The sequence below is a fragment of the Oryctolagus cuniculus genome, chromosome 21, assembly GCF_964237555.1.
Source record: "Oryctolagus cuniculus chromosome 21, mOryCun1.1, whole genome shotgun sequence".
Classification (NCBI taxonomy): Eukaryota; Metazoa; Chordata; class Mammalia; order Lagomorpha; family Leporidae; genus Oryctolagus; species Oryctolagus cuniculus.
In genome coordinates, this window is record NC_091452.1 from 30,406,653 (window position 1) to 30,424,300 (window position 17,648).

Consider the following 17,648-nt stretch of genomic DNA (forward strand, 5'->3'; position numbering starts at 1 on the left):
CAACCTCAGAGAGAGTTTGAAATACTTAAATCCATTCGTGTTTCTTAAAAAAAAAATACTTCTCAAAACACACGACTGAATCAAAACCCATAGGAAAGGGGCTGGTGCTGTGGCATAGCCGGTAAAGTGCCACTGCCTGCAGTACCAGCATCCCATATGCATGCTGGTTCAAGTCCTGGCTGCTCCAATTCTGATCCAGCCCTCTGCTATAGCTTGAGAGAGCAGTGGAAGAAGACCCAAGTTTTGGGGCTTCTGCAACAAACAACGTGGGAGACCCAGAAAAATCACCAGGATCCTGGCTCATGGTCTTTGCTTTGCATTGGTGTAGCTCCGGCCATGGCAGCCAACTGGGGAGTGAACCAGTGCCTGGAAGACTCTCTCTCTCTCTCTCTCTTCATCTTCCTCTCCCTCTCTCTCTCCCTCTCTCTCCCTCTCTCAACCTTCCTCTCTCTCACCCTCTCACCCTTTCTCTCTATTTCTCTCTCTCCCTCTCTCTCTCTGTCTCTTTCTGTCTCTCCTTCTCCCTCCATGTAACTCTTTCAAACAAACAAATACATCTTTTAGAAAAACCAAAGGAAAACACACATGAGGTGTGTGCAGGGAGACAGAGTTGAGGAGAGAGGGAGACAGACCTCAGATGGCTGTCTTCAGCCCAGTGAGAGTGCACCAAATCTGCACTCAGTCATACAAACACTTGTCCACTGTCTGCTAGGATCAACAGCAACCTGTGAGTTCTGAAGCCCATCCTTGGGGAGTGGGACCCCTACAAATGTTTACTTCCTTAGGTGCTCTTCCTGAGCCCTAGGACACCTATTGGAATTCTCTATACAAGAGAGTTACTCTTCTATCATAACTTAATAACTCTTTGTTACACTGTCCTAATCAAACTATTTTCTGGCTTCCTAGATGGCCCAAACTGAGTGATTATTTTCTCTTCATGCTCATTTTATTTGTATTTCTTGTACAAAAGTTATTAATAGCTGATGGTGCTTTCGCATAAAAAGTAAAGCCTCCACATGGTAGGGTCTGCATCACATATGGTTTGAGTCCTGGCTGCTGCACTTCTGATCCAGTTTCCTGTGAATGGCCTGGGAAAAGCAGCAGAAGACAGCTCAGGTACTTGGGCCCCTGCGCCCACATGGCAGACCAGGATGAAGCTCCTGGCTCTGGACTTCAGCCTGGCCAAACCCCAGCCATTGCAGCCATCTAGGGGTGAACTAGAGGATGGAAAGTCTCTTTCCTTCTCTCTCTGTATCTCTGCCTTTCAAATAATTAACATCTGTAAGAAAAGTGTTACTAATATCCACTCTGAAGGAATTCAGGAAATGAATTACCACTTGCTTTACCAAAACAATTTAGAATCATGGTTCCACAAAGTTGGATCATCATCAGGTTTGCTCAGCAATTACGATGTACCAGGTCTAAAATGAGGGAGAACACGTCCAACCATCATTTCTCTCTTATGGATCACCTCAGTCCTATGGCTGATCAGTGATTAGCAGGAATAAGGTTTTTGTTGGCTCAAATGATCCATTATTTAAATGGGAAACAATTCACATGCAACAGTAACATAGTTGAACTTCCTGTTATCCCCCCAACCAGCTGACTCCTTTCCTGTTGCCAGCCATCATCTATACACAGTAAGGGCTGCTCCATGTCTATCCAGTCACAGCTCCTTCCCCTGGATGACTACATATGAACTGTACACTCTCCTGGGACACATCAGGGCTAACGGCAGAGAGAAAAAACTGAGATGCATCCATGGGGAACGGGAGCCTGCAGGGATCAGCCCAATGCATTCAAAGGGGCAAGGAATGACACTGGGACAGGCTCATGCTCAATATCAACTTCTGTGCTTCCTTGAGGAGTGTCAGGTTGATCATTTCTATTCTCCACTAAGTACAGTCATCACTAACTCCAGAGATTACAAACCAGTCATGATAGGGAACATGGACATGACTGAAATGTGGACACACTTGGCCCTCCCCTGGGGTTCTCTCCATGGCTGGCAAACTCAGCTGTGCACAGGGAACACAGAGGCCAAAGAACCATGGACCTGCCAGGCTGACAGGCCAGCCTGTCATGGAGATAAAGGGAGGGTCTTCCTGACCGGGGCTGCAGTCAACATAAAACTGATGGGGAATAGGAATGTTATACCCATTTGTTTTGTTCCTCTCCCTTCACTGACAAAGCTGTCCTCGGTCTCTGCAGAAGTGAAGGGAAAACCTTGGAAATTACTCTATTTCTGCTTAAACAAATTAGAAACAATGGCATTCTCCAAGGAAGAGGAGGAAAGTCTCCAGCGATCTTTCCTCAAACAATCTCACCTCACAGGTATTCTTGTCGGTGGATCTGGACCACGGCACGAGGGTAAACACCACTGAGAAGAACATGGAAGAGCGGCACTTGCAAATGTCAGGAGAACTGTGCACATCAGAGAGCTGCAGGGGACAAATAGTCTGCAGATGAATCAGCACAAGATGTGAGATCCCTCTGACTGCACATACACAGGCCACGCCCTAGGGGAGGAAAGACTGTGGAACTGAGCTCCCACGCAACCAAGCAATTGACTTCCAGGTGACCTCTGAGGGTACAAGGTCTCAGTGGACACAGCTCCATGAAAATGAGTTGAAAACTGCACAAAGGTGCACCACTGTAGGACATGAGCCAAAACACCAAGATCAGTTAGATGTACACTATGTGGTTTGCTTCACAGAGCAACGGAGAAGGAAAATGAGCAACCTCCTGAGAGTTTTTAGTCTCCCACACTGTCCAGAATGCCATGGAGCAGTACACAACAAAACATAGAGATGACTAGGACAGTCTGATCAGCTCTCAAAGAAAAAGACCACTGATTGGCACTGAACCTGTCCTCATAGAGGAATGACTAGGGACAGCATCTCCTCTAACCATTTCCAAAGAAGGAAAGGCAAATGCTCTTGAAATTGATGGAAGAAAGTGTTCCGAGCAGACGAAGAATTACATGAAAAACACAAGTTGGAAATGTCAGGCCTGAACGTACAACATACCTATCAAACTGCAATGGATGGGATGGCGCCGTGGCTCAACAGGCTAATCCTCCACTTTGTGGTGCTGGCACACCGGGTTCTAGTCGCAGTCAGGGTGCCTGATTCTGTCCCAGTTGCCGCTCTTCCAGGCCAGCTCTCTTCTATGGCCCGGAAGTGCAGTGTAGGATGGCCCAGGTCCTTGGGCCCTGCACCCAATGGGAGACTAGGAGAAGCACCTAGCTCCTGGATTTGGATCACCACGATGCGTAGGGCGCCAGCCATGGCAGCCATTGGAGGGTGAACCAAGGGCAAATGGAAGACCTTTCTCTCTGTCTCTTTCTCTCTCTCACTGTCTACTCTGCCTGTCAAAAAAAAATGCAATGGATTGAATCAGGGCCAGAGTGTAGAAAAAGAGGAAGGATCAGATTACATGCCAATCAACAGAAAGGTACAAGTTGAAGAACAAAGAGAAGGGAAGAAGCTGGAAGCTAAATGAATGGAGCCTCAGAGATGTGTGAACCAGAGCAAGAGTCCTAATGTTTGGGAGCCTGAAATGGGGGGGGGGAGAAATGGGGGAGCAGTGAACAACAAAATCTATAAAGAATCCAATGGCCAGGAAGATCATCCTTTTAGGAATACAATCCAAGTAGCTCAGAAGCATTACAGGGACATGTGAACAATCCACAAAAAAAAGGGGGGGGGGGGAGAATCTTGAAATCAGAGCCAATGGCACACTCCCAACAAGGGAATACCCACATGAGAGGGTTTGACTTCTCATCAGAAAACACAAAGTCCACAGGATACTAGAACCCTGTCCTCCAAGTGCAGAAAGAAAAGATCTCCCAGGATTCTTGAGGGAACCAAGACACCCTGAAGGATCTCAGCCCCCTATGCAGAAAAAGGAAGGGTGGTGGAGAAGGAATACTAAGAGCAGTCATCAGAAGACCACTTGCCATCAAAATAGCACCAAGTGAATGGAATTCTTCAGGCTAAAGTGAAATCCTGCCCACAGGAAGTCTGGTACATCAGGAGTAATGAAGAGCAGGAGAAACGTTAAGGATTTAAATCACTGCTGGCTGTGTTTTCGCCCTTAAATTCTCTAAACGACATCTGCAGAACCCAAAACAGAAAGCACAGACTCAGAGGGTGAGGCTCTGTTTGTACAAAGGTCACACCAAGGGGAACAGTCACAACAGAGCAGAAGGTCAAAGAATCGTGCGGCCCTAAGGTTTCATTACTCTGCCGAACAGGAAGAAAAGGGACTCTAATCAGATGGGAAAAGCAACAGGACCCACAGTGCTATGCCCAGAACAACTGAAACACGAAGACACGCTCTAGAAAAGCTGGATGTGGGCCGGCATCATGGTGCAATGTGCGATCCCACACCCTGAGGCACTTGCAGCTCCCTGCTAATATGCCTGAGAAAGCATCAGAGGATGGCCCAAGTCCCTGCACCCCTGTACATGTGAGAGACATGGAGGAAGCTCCTGGCTTTCTCCTGACCTGCCCTGACTGTGGTGGCAACATGGGGAGAGAACTGGCAGATGGAGGATCATTCTCTAATTCTGTCATTCAAATAAATTAAAAAAAAATTTTTTTTAAATAAGAGGATGAAGTTGGGTCACCTCAGGATCTAGATCTGGGAATGGAGCAGCAACAGATTGATAAACAGGTCTTTGTGGAAATCCAACTTGGCGTTTCCCCAGAGAACTCGCAGGAATGGAATCTCAGTTATATGGTCAGCATGTCTCTCCCAGCCTACCTGGCCCAAAACTATGCTGCCAGCACCTCAGGCTCTGAGGGGCACATGCATTTCTGCCCTGAGGGCTCTCTCCTCAGTGTTTCCAGGACAAGGGAAGGAGGACCCACACTGGGTGACACCAATGCGGCCATAGCCTACAGGACCTGCTTGCCAAGAGACCGCTCCTAGCACTCACCCACCTGAGGGTCAGGGATCGGGCAATGGGTCCTGCCCAGTGCCCTGAGGGCTCTAGGCCCTGGAAAAGCACTGAGGGGGCCACTGCACTACCAACAGCTCATGATGCTCAATACAGACACCCTCTGCCCTCAGTAAGAGCCTGGAGGGACACAAGAGTCCAGAGGGGATCGGCAGCCTTTGCTGGGGCCACTTCCTCCCATGTCATCTGCACAATGTGCCACTCCTAAGGCCATCTTGGCAAACTCCACCCCTAGCCTGGGTCCTGGACACACCCATCTCCAGGGCCTGCTCTCTATGATGCGCACCCCTAGCAGCAGGTTCTGTGACACGTGCCCATTCTGTGACCACTAAGGTTCTGCAGATGTGGCATTTTGGCTTTAGCCCTTCGGAGCGATAGCAGCCAAAAGTGCTTTGGGAAGTCTTCATAGCATAGAGACTCACCAGCTTCTTTTCAAAAACTTTGGGGAGCAAATTTTGCCCCCCTCACCTGCCCCAGCAATGGGGGCTGACCACCGACCTAAGGGGCCCCCAGGCCCAGGTCGGGGTCACACTCCCGCCTCTGGCCCTGGACCAGTTGGTCCACGGGCAAAATACCATAGGTCTTACAGACCAAAAGTCAGACAATCCAGTCTGATGATAAGAAAACTCAGGGCCATCGTGGCACTGCTGACCACTCTCTGCGGGCTTCAGACTCGACAACGCGTGTGCTCCAACAGAGTGAACATCGGTAAGGCCAGGATGCCACCACCCCGTAGGCTAGGTAACCTGATCATCATGGAAATCTGAAAGCCTTGTAGGGGAGGTGTGGTAGAAGTGCGGGGAGCACGTGTGTGTGCAGTGCTGTGGTGCAGTGGGCTCAGCCACTGCCTGCAACACCAGCATCCCAAAGGAGTGCTGGGTTGAGTCCCAGCTGCTGCACTTCCAACCCAGCTGCCTGCTAATGTACCTGGGAAGGCAGTAGAACATGGCTCAAGTATGTGGCCATTTTGGAAGGCACTGGTGAAGTGCCAGGCCCCTGTCTGGCCAGCTACCGTGCCAGTTGTGGTGGCCATTTCAGGGTCAAGTCAGAAGATGGAAGCTCTCTTTTGGTTTTCTCACTCCCCAACTCAACCTTTACACATAATACATTTGTAACAGAAAGCAAAAGCACTTTGGGAGGTGATGCTGAGGTCACCCAGGTGCACAGCAGTTCACATCCTTCCTGCCTTTTCCTTTCTAGGACCTGTACTGAGCACGCCTGATCCTACCAGACGAACCGGCAATGGAAGGCGGAGGAAGCAAACCTGCAAAGTACATCATCCAATTATCCAGGATATGGACACTTTACCCCCTGATACTCCTCCACAGGAGGAAGCCATGGACATCTCTCCCCCTATACTCCCCAATGGGGGGTATCAAGGGACACATCACCCCCATATGTTCCCTGAAAGGAGAGAGCTATAAACAACTCATCCCTCTCTGCTCCCCTACAGGAAGAAGCCATGGACACTACTCCTCCATACACTCCACCTCGGGAGGAGGAGCCCATGGACACCACGCCCCCATATGAGCCACCAGAACTGATGGACACCACGCCCCCATATGAGCCACCAGAACTGATGGACACCACACCGCCATATGAGCCACCAGAACTGATGGACACCACACCGCCATATGAGCCACCAGAACTGATGGACACCACACCGCCATATGAGCCACCAGAACTGATGGACACCACGCCCCCATAAGAAACATCTTGGGCGGATCCACACCTCCCCATGTTCCACCACGGGAAGAGCCCAGGGATATCACACTCCCAACATTCCACCATGGGAGGAGCCTATTGACCCACACCCTCCTGTGCTCCCCCATGGGAGGAGTCCCTGGACACCACAACCTCCCAAGCTCCACCAAAGGAGGAGCCAATGGACACCACAATGCCATAGGCTCCTCCTCCAGAGTAGTGCCTGGACACCACACCCTCCTACGCTCCACCAAGGGAGGAACCAATGGATACCACAATCCCATAGGCTCCTCCTCCAGAGGAGCCCATGGACACAACACCAACCTATACTCCCCCTCCAGAGGAGGCCATGGACCCTTCACCCCCTAGTTTCCAGCATAGTCCATGGAAAGGTCAACCACGTCTCCTGCCCTCTGTTTTCCTCCTGCTGGTCCCAGGGGCAGTTTTATGCCTGGCCTTCCCATCTTTCCTTGCATCTTCATACCCAGTTTCCCAGCACCTATGGATATAGACCCTCCCACGTGACCCTTCCTCCCTCCCCTCCAGGACATGGCACAACTCTGCTCCCAGGCAGCTCCTTTCATGGCCTCCAGCTGGCTCCTCGCCACACAAGAGTCTTATTTAATATTAAACACCATACTCGTTCTGTTTTTTGTGTCTATGCTCTGTAGATCCAGTGTGAGAAATGCTGGCTTGTGTGAGTGCTGACAGGAGGTCAGATCCTATGGGAAAATGTTCCTGTGGTGCAAGAAACAGGGGCTGGAGGGTTGGGGGCTAGGGAGTAGAAGGAGCCAAAGGCCATAATGACTCCTCCTGAGCAGAAAAAGCTGTGGCTGATGGGCCGGCACCTGTGCCGGCATAGTGGGTGAAGCTGCGGCCTGCAGTGCTGGCATCCCATATGGGTACTGGTTCAAATCCTGGGAGCTCTACTTCTGATCCACCTCTCTGCTATGGCCTGGGAAAACAGTAGAAGATGGCCCAAGTCCTTGGGCCCCTCTACACACATGGGACACCTGGAAGAAGCCTCTGGCTTCTGGCATTGGATCAGTAGAGCTCCAGCCTTAGGAGCCAACTGGAGAGTGAACCAGTGGATGGAAGAACTCTCTTTCCCTGCCTCTCCTTCTCTCTCTCTGTAACTCAGACTTTTCAATATATGAATAAATCTCTAAACGAAGGAAAAAAAAGCTGTGGCTGAACTTAAGGGATGGGGCCCAGGATCAATGAACCCAGGAAGGGAGGAGACAGGAAGGGTCATCCTGGCTATAGCAGCCACCACTTCTCACCTCCTCTCTGAGCTGCAATTGGCTGGATCACTCCTCACACACACCAGCAGTCTACACTCTACACATTCACACCTGGTCCCTTAGGGAAATCTACACTCACAGCTCAGCCAGAAAGCACACATCTGGCATCAAAGCTCACAGGCCACGAAGAACAGAGGAAGAAAACTCATCGCCCCACAATAACCAAGGACAACCGTAACTCTAGGATGTCACTGATTCCCGGGTGATCTGATTGTCAACATGCGGAGATGTCCTCCTTGTTGCTCTTCCATTCAGATCAGGAAAGGGGAAGCAAAGAGACTATTTGCAGGGGAAACAAGCTAAGTTAGAGTCCCATTTTCCAAAAAAGGATTAATTGATTTATATCTTTTAACCCACAAGTACAAAGCATATCAACAGTCACTCCCAGCCATGCCACAAGACAAAAGCTGAACACCTGAAGTCACCAACTCATCTTGTATCCTACAGAAAAGTGAGGTCACTTGCAAAACACACCTTCAGAAATTGCCTTGACTGTCAGATGCAGAGAATCCCAGCTTAACTGAGCACAGGCCTCTGCTAGGGCTCAAATGTAGGTAGGGAACACAGACTGTAATAGGTCAACTGCTGGGGGCACAATGTGCACATGCTAGAGAGGAGAAAACTCCAGGGAGGGGGCAATCTTTTCTAAAAGAAGAGCTAACAAAGTTTTTAAAAACTTATTTTCATTTTATTTGTTAGGAGAGCTGCAGAAAGAGATGGAAACAGCCATACTCAGATCTTCCTTCCTATGGCCCACTTCCCACATGCCTGGAATGCTGTCGTCTTCCTTCTTGCTCTCTCTCACACAAATCAAACCCCAAACCATGCTGCATAACCTGGAAATCTCTAGGAAATACCAAGTCCCACATACATGCCAGTGCAGGTGCATCCTATCAATCTGTGGCCTGGACTTCTCAAGACATCAATCTCATCATAATCAAGTCAGGTCTAAGGAGATAGGCATTGCAGTACAATAGATTTGCCATCTGCTTGGGAAGCCCCCATTCCATATTGGATTTCCTGAGATAGAGTCCCACCATTGCTTCTGATCCAGCTTCCTGCACATGTGCACCCTGGGAGGCCCAGGTGATGACCTCAGTGCTTGGGTTCCTGTCATTCATGTGGGAGCACAGGATGGAGTTTCTGGCTTCAGTCAGGCCCAGCCCCACCTTTGTATCTGGGAAGTGAATTAGCAGATAGAAGGTCTTGAGATCTCATTCTCTCTCTCTCTCTCACTGTGTGTGTGTGTGTGTGTGTGTCAGTGTGCATGTGAGTGGGTGTGTCTAACTTTCAAAGTAGGAAATGGATTCTATAAGAAAAACATGAAGAGTCTGAGACTAAATTCTGGATGTAGTGTTGGTACAGAAAACAGACATGTGGGTACAGCTAAGGAATTTGAATAAACTGTGGCCTTTAGTGAATAATAAAGCATCAGTACAGGTTCACTGATGGCAATAAACACACCACACTAAGGAAAGATGTCCGTATGAGCTACTTCTGGCAGTTCCTTTATGAAGGGACTTCAAAAGGTCATGGAAAATGCACATTATGAGTAAACTGACACATGGACTTAAATTCTTTCTGCAACAAGGTAAATTCAGCTTTTCTCTCATTTCCTCCCCAAAGAGTCTGAAGTTATCTCTCCTGGTTTCACATTGTGATCTTTTCCTTGCCACTGGGATGCCCATTCACCAAACCACCTTCAGGGCAAATATCTATCAAGACCAAGGCTGGACCTCTCAGGAGCCACTCTCTGAATTCCTTATCACTGCACATGCATCCCACTCACAGGAATTACTACTGTGCTCAGAGGATTCAACCTTCTCTCTCATACTCCCTATTTTCCAGTCCCTGGAATAAAGACCTAAGGACTGAATGCTTTAAGCCTCGGACAACCGCACTGAATGATCCTGGGTACAGACATAGGGACATATCAAAAACAAAGCACCACCCAGAAAAGCAAGGGCCTGGCTTCACCAGCAAGACACAAGGAGGTCTTAGCTCAGCCCTTAGCACTCGATTCTGTCCATCGTCTTGAACAGTTTTGCACCTCTGCACATTTGTCCAAACTCATCTCTACCAGGGGACAAACACTGCTCCCCAGAGCACACAGGAAACAACCTGACAGCAGACAACAAGGGCCACACCACAAGGAAGCTGTCATCCCTGAGCAGCTCCTTTGTGTCGAGACTTTGCCAGCAATACCAACTTCAGTTCCTCCTCCCTCCCACCTCACTGACAGGAGGGTGCAGTTACAAGTTCAGCTGACAGCTAAGAGTATGGATTCCAGACCCCCACCATGAGATAGGTACTTGGTGGCTCTGGGCCTCAGTGTCCCACACATCAACTGGGGCTACTAACAGTTTCTGCAGTACAAACAGCTGCTGCCTGAGCTCTGCTGCTCCCATTGCTATTCCCATCCCATCCCCATTTGAAAGAGGAAGGAAGGAGAGGTCCTAACATCCTGGCTCATGGCTTCAGATCGGCCCAGCTCTCACCAGTGTGACCATTTGGGAAGGGAACCAATAGATGGAGCATCTCCAGTGGATGGAGTATCTCAGGATCACCCCCCACCCCTTAATATTACTGTGCCTCTCAGACAAATAAATAAAATCTTTAGACAGAGATCAAGATGCATCTCTTTTGCAGGTTCACCCTGCAAATATCCACAGCAGCCCAGTTGTAGCCAAGCCACAGTCAGCAGACATGAAGGCACTCTGGGTCTCTTACCTGAATAACAGTCAACCAACAGCACCCAGTACCACCTGCTGCCTCCCAGGGTACACATCAGAAGAAAATTAATCAGAAGTGGGACAGGAACTCAACCCCAGGCACTCTGACAAGGGATGTGCATGTCCCAAGCAGCATCGGGTGCTGTGCTGAAAACCTGCCTCTTCCAATATCTGTGAAGGTGACCCATTTTTCTTCAGTAAAGAAGTGGAAGAACTGAGCTGGCACTGTGGCATAGTGAGGAAAGCTGCCACATGTGGTGCTGGCATCCCCTAAGGGCACTGGTTCCACATCTGGCTGTTCTATTTCCAATGCAGCTCCCTGCTTTTGCTCCTGGGAAGGCAGCAGATGACAGTTCTGGTACTTGGGCCCCTGCACCCACATGGGAGACATGGAAGAAGCTCCTGGCTTCAGAAAGGCACAATTCCAGCCATTGTGGCCATTTCAGGAGTGAACCAGTGGATGGGAGACTGGATTCTCTCTCTCATTCTCTAACTCTGCCTTTCAAATAAATACATAAATAGATCTACCTATCTATCTATCTTTTAAAAAATACAAACTGGAAGACTCCATGGACATGGCCAAATTGCCAAGATCCTTAGTTATTGAGGAAAGTACTAAGTGTTTGTTTTATTACAAAAATGTCTGGAACTTAAACTACCTTCTATTGACAAAGTATATATTTAGGTGTACCTTTAAATCCCACTGTCCTTGAATTCTAAATTTCCTCATATCACCAGCAGTGGAATTGCTAGGGGACATAACTACTCTATTATTCAGGGGACGATACTACACACATTTATCCACCTGTCTTTGTGCTACTTAGAACTATTCTTGCTGTGTGCATGGTTGTCAATACAAATGTCTCTCCTTCCTCCAGCTACCTTCTTAGTATGCCATTTCCTACATGGATCTTCTTTTTCTAGCACCGTATTACTGAGCTGATGTATTTCATACAGCAACACACACACACACACACACACACACACACACGTGCATGTAAAGCTGGTGAAATCCTGATGAGGCTGAAGGATTTTTAGGGTCAATTTCTACAGAATCACCTGTGTGTTTCTGAAAACAAAGGAGCTGCCAAAGAGAGCAGAACACTCACCAACTCATCTAGCCTATAGAGCTGTCCAAAGCTGATGGAACCTCTGAAGAGAGCAATGAAGACAGAGATCAAAGGCATCTTCACTGGTCGTGGAAGGCACTGGAGAAAGGCAGAATGGGAGAAGCCATGACTCAACCCCATGGGCCAGTGACCCCTGTCCTGCCCCTCCCAGCCCCTTCTCTCCCCCTCCTCCACCTCCTTTGCTCTCCTCAAGATCTTGCACAGGACGTAGCTGCTTAGGTTCTTCACTGTGCCCTCAGCCTCACTGCTGCTCTCATCCACTTTAGCCTCTGCACTTCCAAGTTAGGCTGGGACCATGACATCTCAACATGGGACCCACGTCCTCTGTCATTGTCTGAGGGAGTCCACAGCCCTTTAGCAGCTCCACACACACCTAAATATCTTCTTCGCCTGAGCACTCGGGCCCTTCACTCTGAGAGAGAATTTACAGCATATTCTGACAGTCACAAGCTCCCAAGGGTAGTCAGTTATGTGCTATATCCTTACAATTGCCACAAAAAGGAGAAGTAGATGACTGTATAGTAAACAGCAGCTGAAAGCCCTCCAATTCTCCCCTCCAATAAATCAGTGAGAAACCTGCCAAAAACAGTCACCATTAACATTTTGTAAGTTTTTAATCTTTTGATTCAGTGGGAGAAATGCATAGGAGAGTGAGGGCCCTATCTAAAAAAGACAGAGAAATCTGGATTCATACCGAACACCACTAGCCACCATGTGGAGGAGTATGCAGGCCAGGAAGCATGGAGCAGATGGCCTGAAGACCACATGCCCAAAGGTGCAGGGGCAGCAAGACCATCCAGCACAAAAGGGAAAAGGGCCAAAAAGCCATTAGCATTTCAAGAATCCTGGAAACTAACCCAACATCTGCAGGAACCCAGGCAGTACCGAGCACAGAAAAACAAAGCACAGCTGACTCTCAGGAAGAACAGGGGGTTGGTGGCAGTCTCCCTGTCCCGAGTACAACCTGCTGCTCTGCAGTTCCACAGGAACACAGAAAACGGAAGCCCACGTTCATGGTGAAAACCAGCAGTGGGCAGCCACTGCCGGGAGCACAATCAGTCTGTGGCTTCCCCAAAGCCTTATTCATAGAGAATGAGCACTCTCTGAGGAGTCTGCTGCCTTCAGGAAGAACCCACTTTCTAGGCTGAACTTGACCTGACCTTGAGCTTGTCCAAGGTGATAAGTACAATGGTCCCCAGCAAAACTCTCAAAACTATCACAGCCACTGCTTAACTTTGTGGATACTCTAAGTAGTTGACAACTCCCTTAGATAAAGGACAAACTAACCCAATAACATTGCCGCAGAGCTAAGTCATGAGTGTCTGTAGGGGACTCAGGAAGCTCTGGCACACTCCTGGGAATCTAGAAATGCACAGGTGCACCCTTCTCTGATGAGAGAGGCTCGAGGTGCTGGACTTCTCACATACACAAGGACTAATGCCAAACCTCTTGCTCCTCCTGGGGTACTAGAATCTACCCATGTGCTGGGAAGAAGGCACCAATGAACAGCCTGGGCAATCAGACTCTGGGACCTTGTCTGGCAAATGTCACTCTTGTTGTCACAACTTGTTCTGAGTCCAGGGGGGCCTCCACAGGAAGCACTGACCCTGGGAGTGCTCAGGATCAGGATCTCCCAACACAAGCAGAATCACCAAGACTGCAGCCAGCTGACACTACCTCTGAGGAAGTACAGACATGGAACTCACTAGGCCCAGAGCACTCGGCATTCACACTATACTCAAATTAGTGAAGGAATCTATGTGTTAAGCACTACAAACATCAAGAGAAGTATTTCACAGGATAGGAAATAACAGTAAGCGAATACATCTTATGAGAGGAGTGACTCGAGTTTCTGGAATTCAAAAGAACAACTGAGAACCCCCCTGCAGGGGCCTGCACCAGCTTCCTCGAGTCACCATAGCTCCTTACTGCCATGTGCCTGGCTTTAAAGCAGGAAGGTTGCTCACAGTTCTGGAGGGCAGGGCCTGATGTCAGAGGCCTGCTGCTCCCTGCTCTATCTGAAGGCTCCAGCGTAGGGTCCTCCATGGGCTCTTCCTAGTTTCTGGCACTTGCTGCATCTTGGGTTGTTGCTTTGCAGCTGCAACTTCCCAGCCTCTGCCTGTGCCATCAGAGTCTTCTTCCTTCCACATCCACATTTGCCTGGAATGGAAGGACAACAGCAATGGATCAGGACTCACTCTGACACAGGATGAGCTCATCATCCCTGACTCTACCTGTGAACACCTTATTTCCACAGAAAGCCTCCCACACAGACATTGAGCGCTAAGGCTTAAACGTTGCAGGACAAACTCCTCATACAATAGGATTTTGAACAGGCAAAAGAAACACCGAACCTGTGGATCAGACCCTGCAGATGGCCCAGTCCAATGAATAATAAGCAAACAATAGTTTCAGAAACCTGTGGGACACCATCAAGCATAACACATATTCATAAAGAGTCCAGAGAGACAGGGATATGAGACAGGGACAGCAAGAATATATGAACTGTGTCCCCAAATTGCCTAAACATTTTGAACAAGAATAATCAAAATATGCATGGGTGTTTGGCCAAGTCATAAAGCAAACAGGACATCAATATCCAACAAAGAAATGGTTCAATTTGATTCCCTAGCTCTGTCTCCTCTTTCCAGCTTCCTGCTCCTATGAATATTGGGAGGCAGCAGTGAGGGTCCAAGTCGTTGGGCTCATTCCACACATGGGGAAAACTTGGATTGGGAACCCAGTTCCCAGCTGTGATCTTACAGTTGTAGAAAGTACTTCGAGGAGTCAATCAGCAGCTGGAATATCTCTCATGCCTCTATCGCTGACACATCATAGGATGCAAAAATATACATGGAGTTCAATGAACTGCACTAGTAGAAATTCACATCCTAGTAAGTTGGAAGGCAAAGACAAAGACATGCAAGGGCCTCCAGAATGAATTGTCATGCACAAAGTATCTCTGAGAAGATGAACACTGGTATGGCTGTAATCCGTTTTTAAAAAGTATAGCTAGTAATGTTGTGGAATTTAAACATCACACTTTATTCTGCAAATCCCTCACAAGTTTTTTTTTTAATTTGTTTTATTTATTTGACAGGTAGAGTTACAGAAAGTAAGAGAGAGACAGAGAGAAAGGTCTTCCTTTCATTGGTTCACTCCCCAAATACTGCTACAGCTGGAACTGTGCCTATCCAAAGCCAGGAGCCAGGTGCTTCTTCCTGGTCTCCCACATGGGTGCAGGGGCCCAAGCACTTGAGCCATCCTCCACTGCCTTCCTGGGCCACAGCAGAGAGCTGGACTGGAAGAGGAGCAGCCAGGAATAGAACCGGCGCCCATATGGCATGCAGGCACTGCAGGTGGAAGATTAACCAAGTGAGCCACAGTGCCGGCCCCTCCCTTAAAAGTTTGACTTCCTCAGAAAAGTTCAGAGTGTCAGTATACATAGTAGCCAAATGTGTAAGTGACCCATTTACCCAGCATGTGATAAATGAAAAGTATTAATATGCTTCGTTCACACAGTAGATATTACTCAGCCATAAAAGGATCAGGTGTGGATATATGCTACAATATGGATGAACCTTGGATATATTTTGCTTATTGAAAGAAAACAGACATAAAAGTGACCCTCTATCTCCATGATATGGCCAGAAATGAAAATAAATCCACAGAGACAGGAGGTAGATAAGGGTTACCAAGGCAAGGCAGGTGGAGAGAATGAGGTTCTCTGACAAGGAGTATGGTGTTTCCCTTTGAGATGATGAGAAAAGTACGGAAATTACAAGACAGGAAAACCTGAATATACCAAGACCCAGTGAACAGTATGCTTTGTTTATTTTTAAAGATTTATATACTTGAAAGGCAGAGTGATGGGGAGTGGGGGATGATAGGGAGATCTATCCACTGGTTCAGTCCCCTCAGATGACTGTAATAGCCAGGACTGGGCCAGCCTGAAACCACAAGCCAGGAGCTTCCTCCAGATCTTTCACATGGCTGGCAGGAGACCAAGCACTTGGGCCATCTCCCACTGTTTCCCCAGAAGCATTGGCATAGAGCTGGATCAGAAGTGGAGCAGCCAAGGGGCTTCCATAGCCTAGACAGCTCATAGCAAGAGTCTCGGCTGATTGCTGATATATACAGAACTTTCAATCCTACAGCTAAAGATTTTACATTCTTCTCAGCAGTACATGGAACCTTCTCTAGGATTGACCACATACTAGGCCATAAAGCAAGTCTCAGCAAATTCAAAAGAATTAGAATCATACCATGCAGCTTCTCAGACCATAAAGGAATGAAGTTGGAAATTAGCAACTCAGGAATCCCTAGAGCATACGCAAACACATGGAGATTGAACAACATGCTCCTGAATGAACAATGGGTCATAGAAGAAATTAAAATAGAAATCAAAAATTTTCTGTAAGTAAATGAGGATAACAGCACAACATACCAAAACTTATGGGACGCAGCAAAAGCAGTGTTAAGAGGAAAGTTTATATCAATAGGTGCCTACATCAAGAAATTGGAAAGGCACCAAATAGATGAGCTTTCAATTCACCTCAAGGATCTAGAAAACCTACAGCAAACCAGACCCAAATCTAGTAGGAGAAGAGAAATAATTAAAATCAGAGAAGAAATCAACAGGATTGAATCAAGAAAAACATTCCAAAAAATCAGCCAAACGAGGAGCTGGTTTTTTGAAAAAATAAACAAAATTGACACCCCATTGGCCCAACTAACAAAAAAAAGAAGAGAAAAGACCCAAATCAATAAAATCAGAGATGAAAAAGGAAATGTAACAACAGACACCATGGAAATAAAAAGAATCATCAGAAATTACTACTAGGACTTGTATGCCAGCAAACAGGGAAACCTATCAGAAATGGATAGATTCCTGGACACATGCAACCTACCTAAATTGAACCAGGAAGACATCGAAAACCTAAACAGACCCATAACTGAGACAGAAATTGAAACAGTAATAAAGGCCCTCCCAACAAAGAAAAGCCCAGGACCCGATGGATTCACTGCTGAATTCTACCAGACATTTAAAGAAGAACTAACTCCAATTCTTCTCAAACTATTCAGAACAATCGAAGAAGAGGGAATCCTCCCAAATTCTTTCTATGAAGCCAGCATCAGCATCACCTTAATTCCTAAGCCAGAGAAAGATGCAGCACTGAAAGAGAATTACAGACCAATATCCCTGATGAACATAGATGCAAAAATCCTCAATAAAATTCTCACCAATAGAATGCAACAACACATCAGAAAGATCATCCACCCAGACCAAGTGGGATTTATCCCTGGTATGCAGGGATGGTTTAATGTGCGCAAGACAATCAATGTGATACACCACATTAACAGACTGCAGAAGAAAAACCGTATGATTATCTCAATAGATGCAGAGAAAGCATTCGATAAACTACAACACCCGTTCATGATGAAAACCCTAAGCAAACTGGGTTTGGAAGGAACATTCCTCAATACAATCAAAGCAATCTATGAAAAACCCACAGCCAACATCCTATTGAATGGGGAAAAGTTGGAAGCATTTCCACTGAGATCTGGTACCAGACAGGGATGCCCACTCTCACCACTGCTATTCAATATAGTTCTGGAGGTTCTAGCCAGAGCTATTAGGCAAGAAAAAGAAATTAAAGGGATACAAATTGGGAAGGAAGAACTCAAACTATCCCTCTTTGCAGATGACATGATTCTTTATTTAGGGGACCCAAAGAACTCTACTAAGAGACTATTGGAACTCATAGAAGAGTTTGTCAAAGTAGCAGGGTATAAAATCAATGTGCAAAGA

At 47.5% G+C, this 17,648-nt stretch overlaps 1 protein-coding gene across 1 annotated transcript; it reads left to right on the plus strand.

Annotated features, from left to right (window-relative positions):
- Positions 1-5,304: 5,304 nt before the first annotated feature.
- Positions 5,305-7,320, plus strand: LOC127489915 (amyloid beta A4 precursor protein-binding family B member 1-interacting protein-like). Its single transcript, XM_051841873.2, has 3 exons — positions 5,305-5,674; positions 6,167-6,237; positions 6,420-7,320. The coding sequence occupies exons 1-3, from the start codon at positions 5,446-5,448 to the stop codon at positions 6,672-6,674; spliced, it is 555 nt and encodes a 184-aa protein (XP_051697833.2). The 5' UTR covers positions 5,305-5,445; the 3' UTR covers positions 6,675-7,320.
- Positions 7,321-17,648: the final 10,328 nt, after the last annotated feature.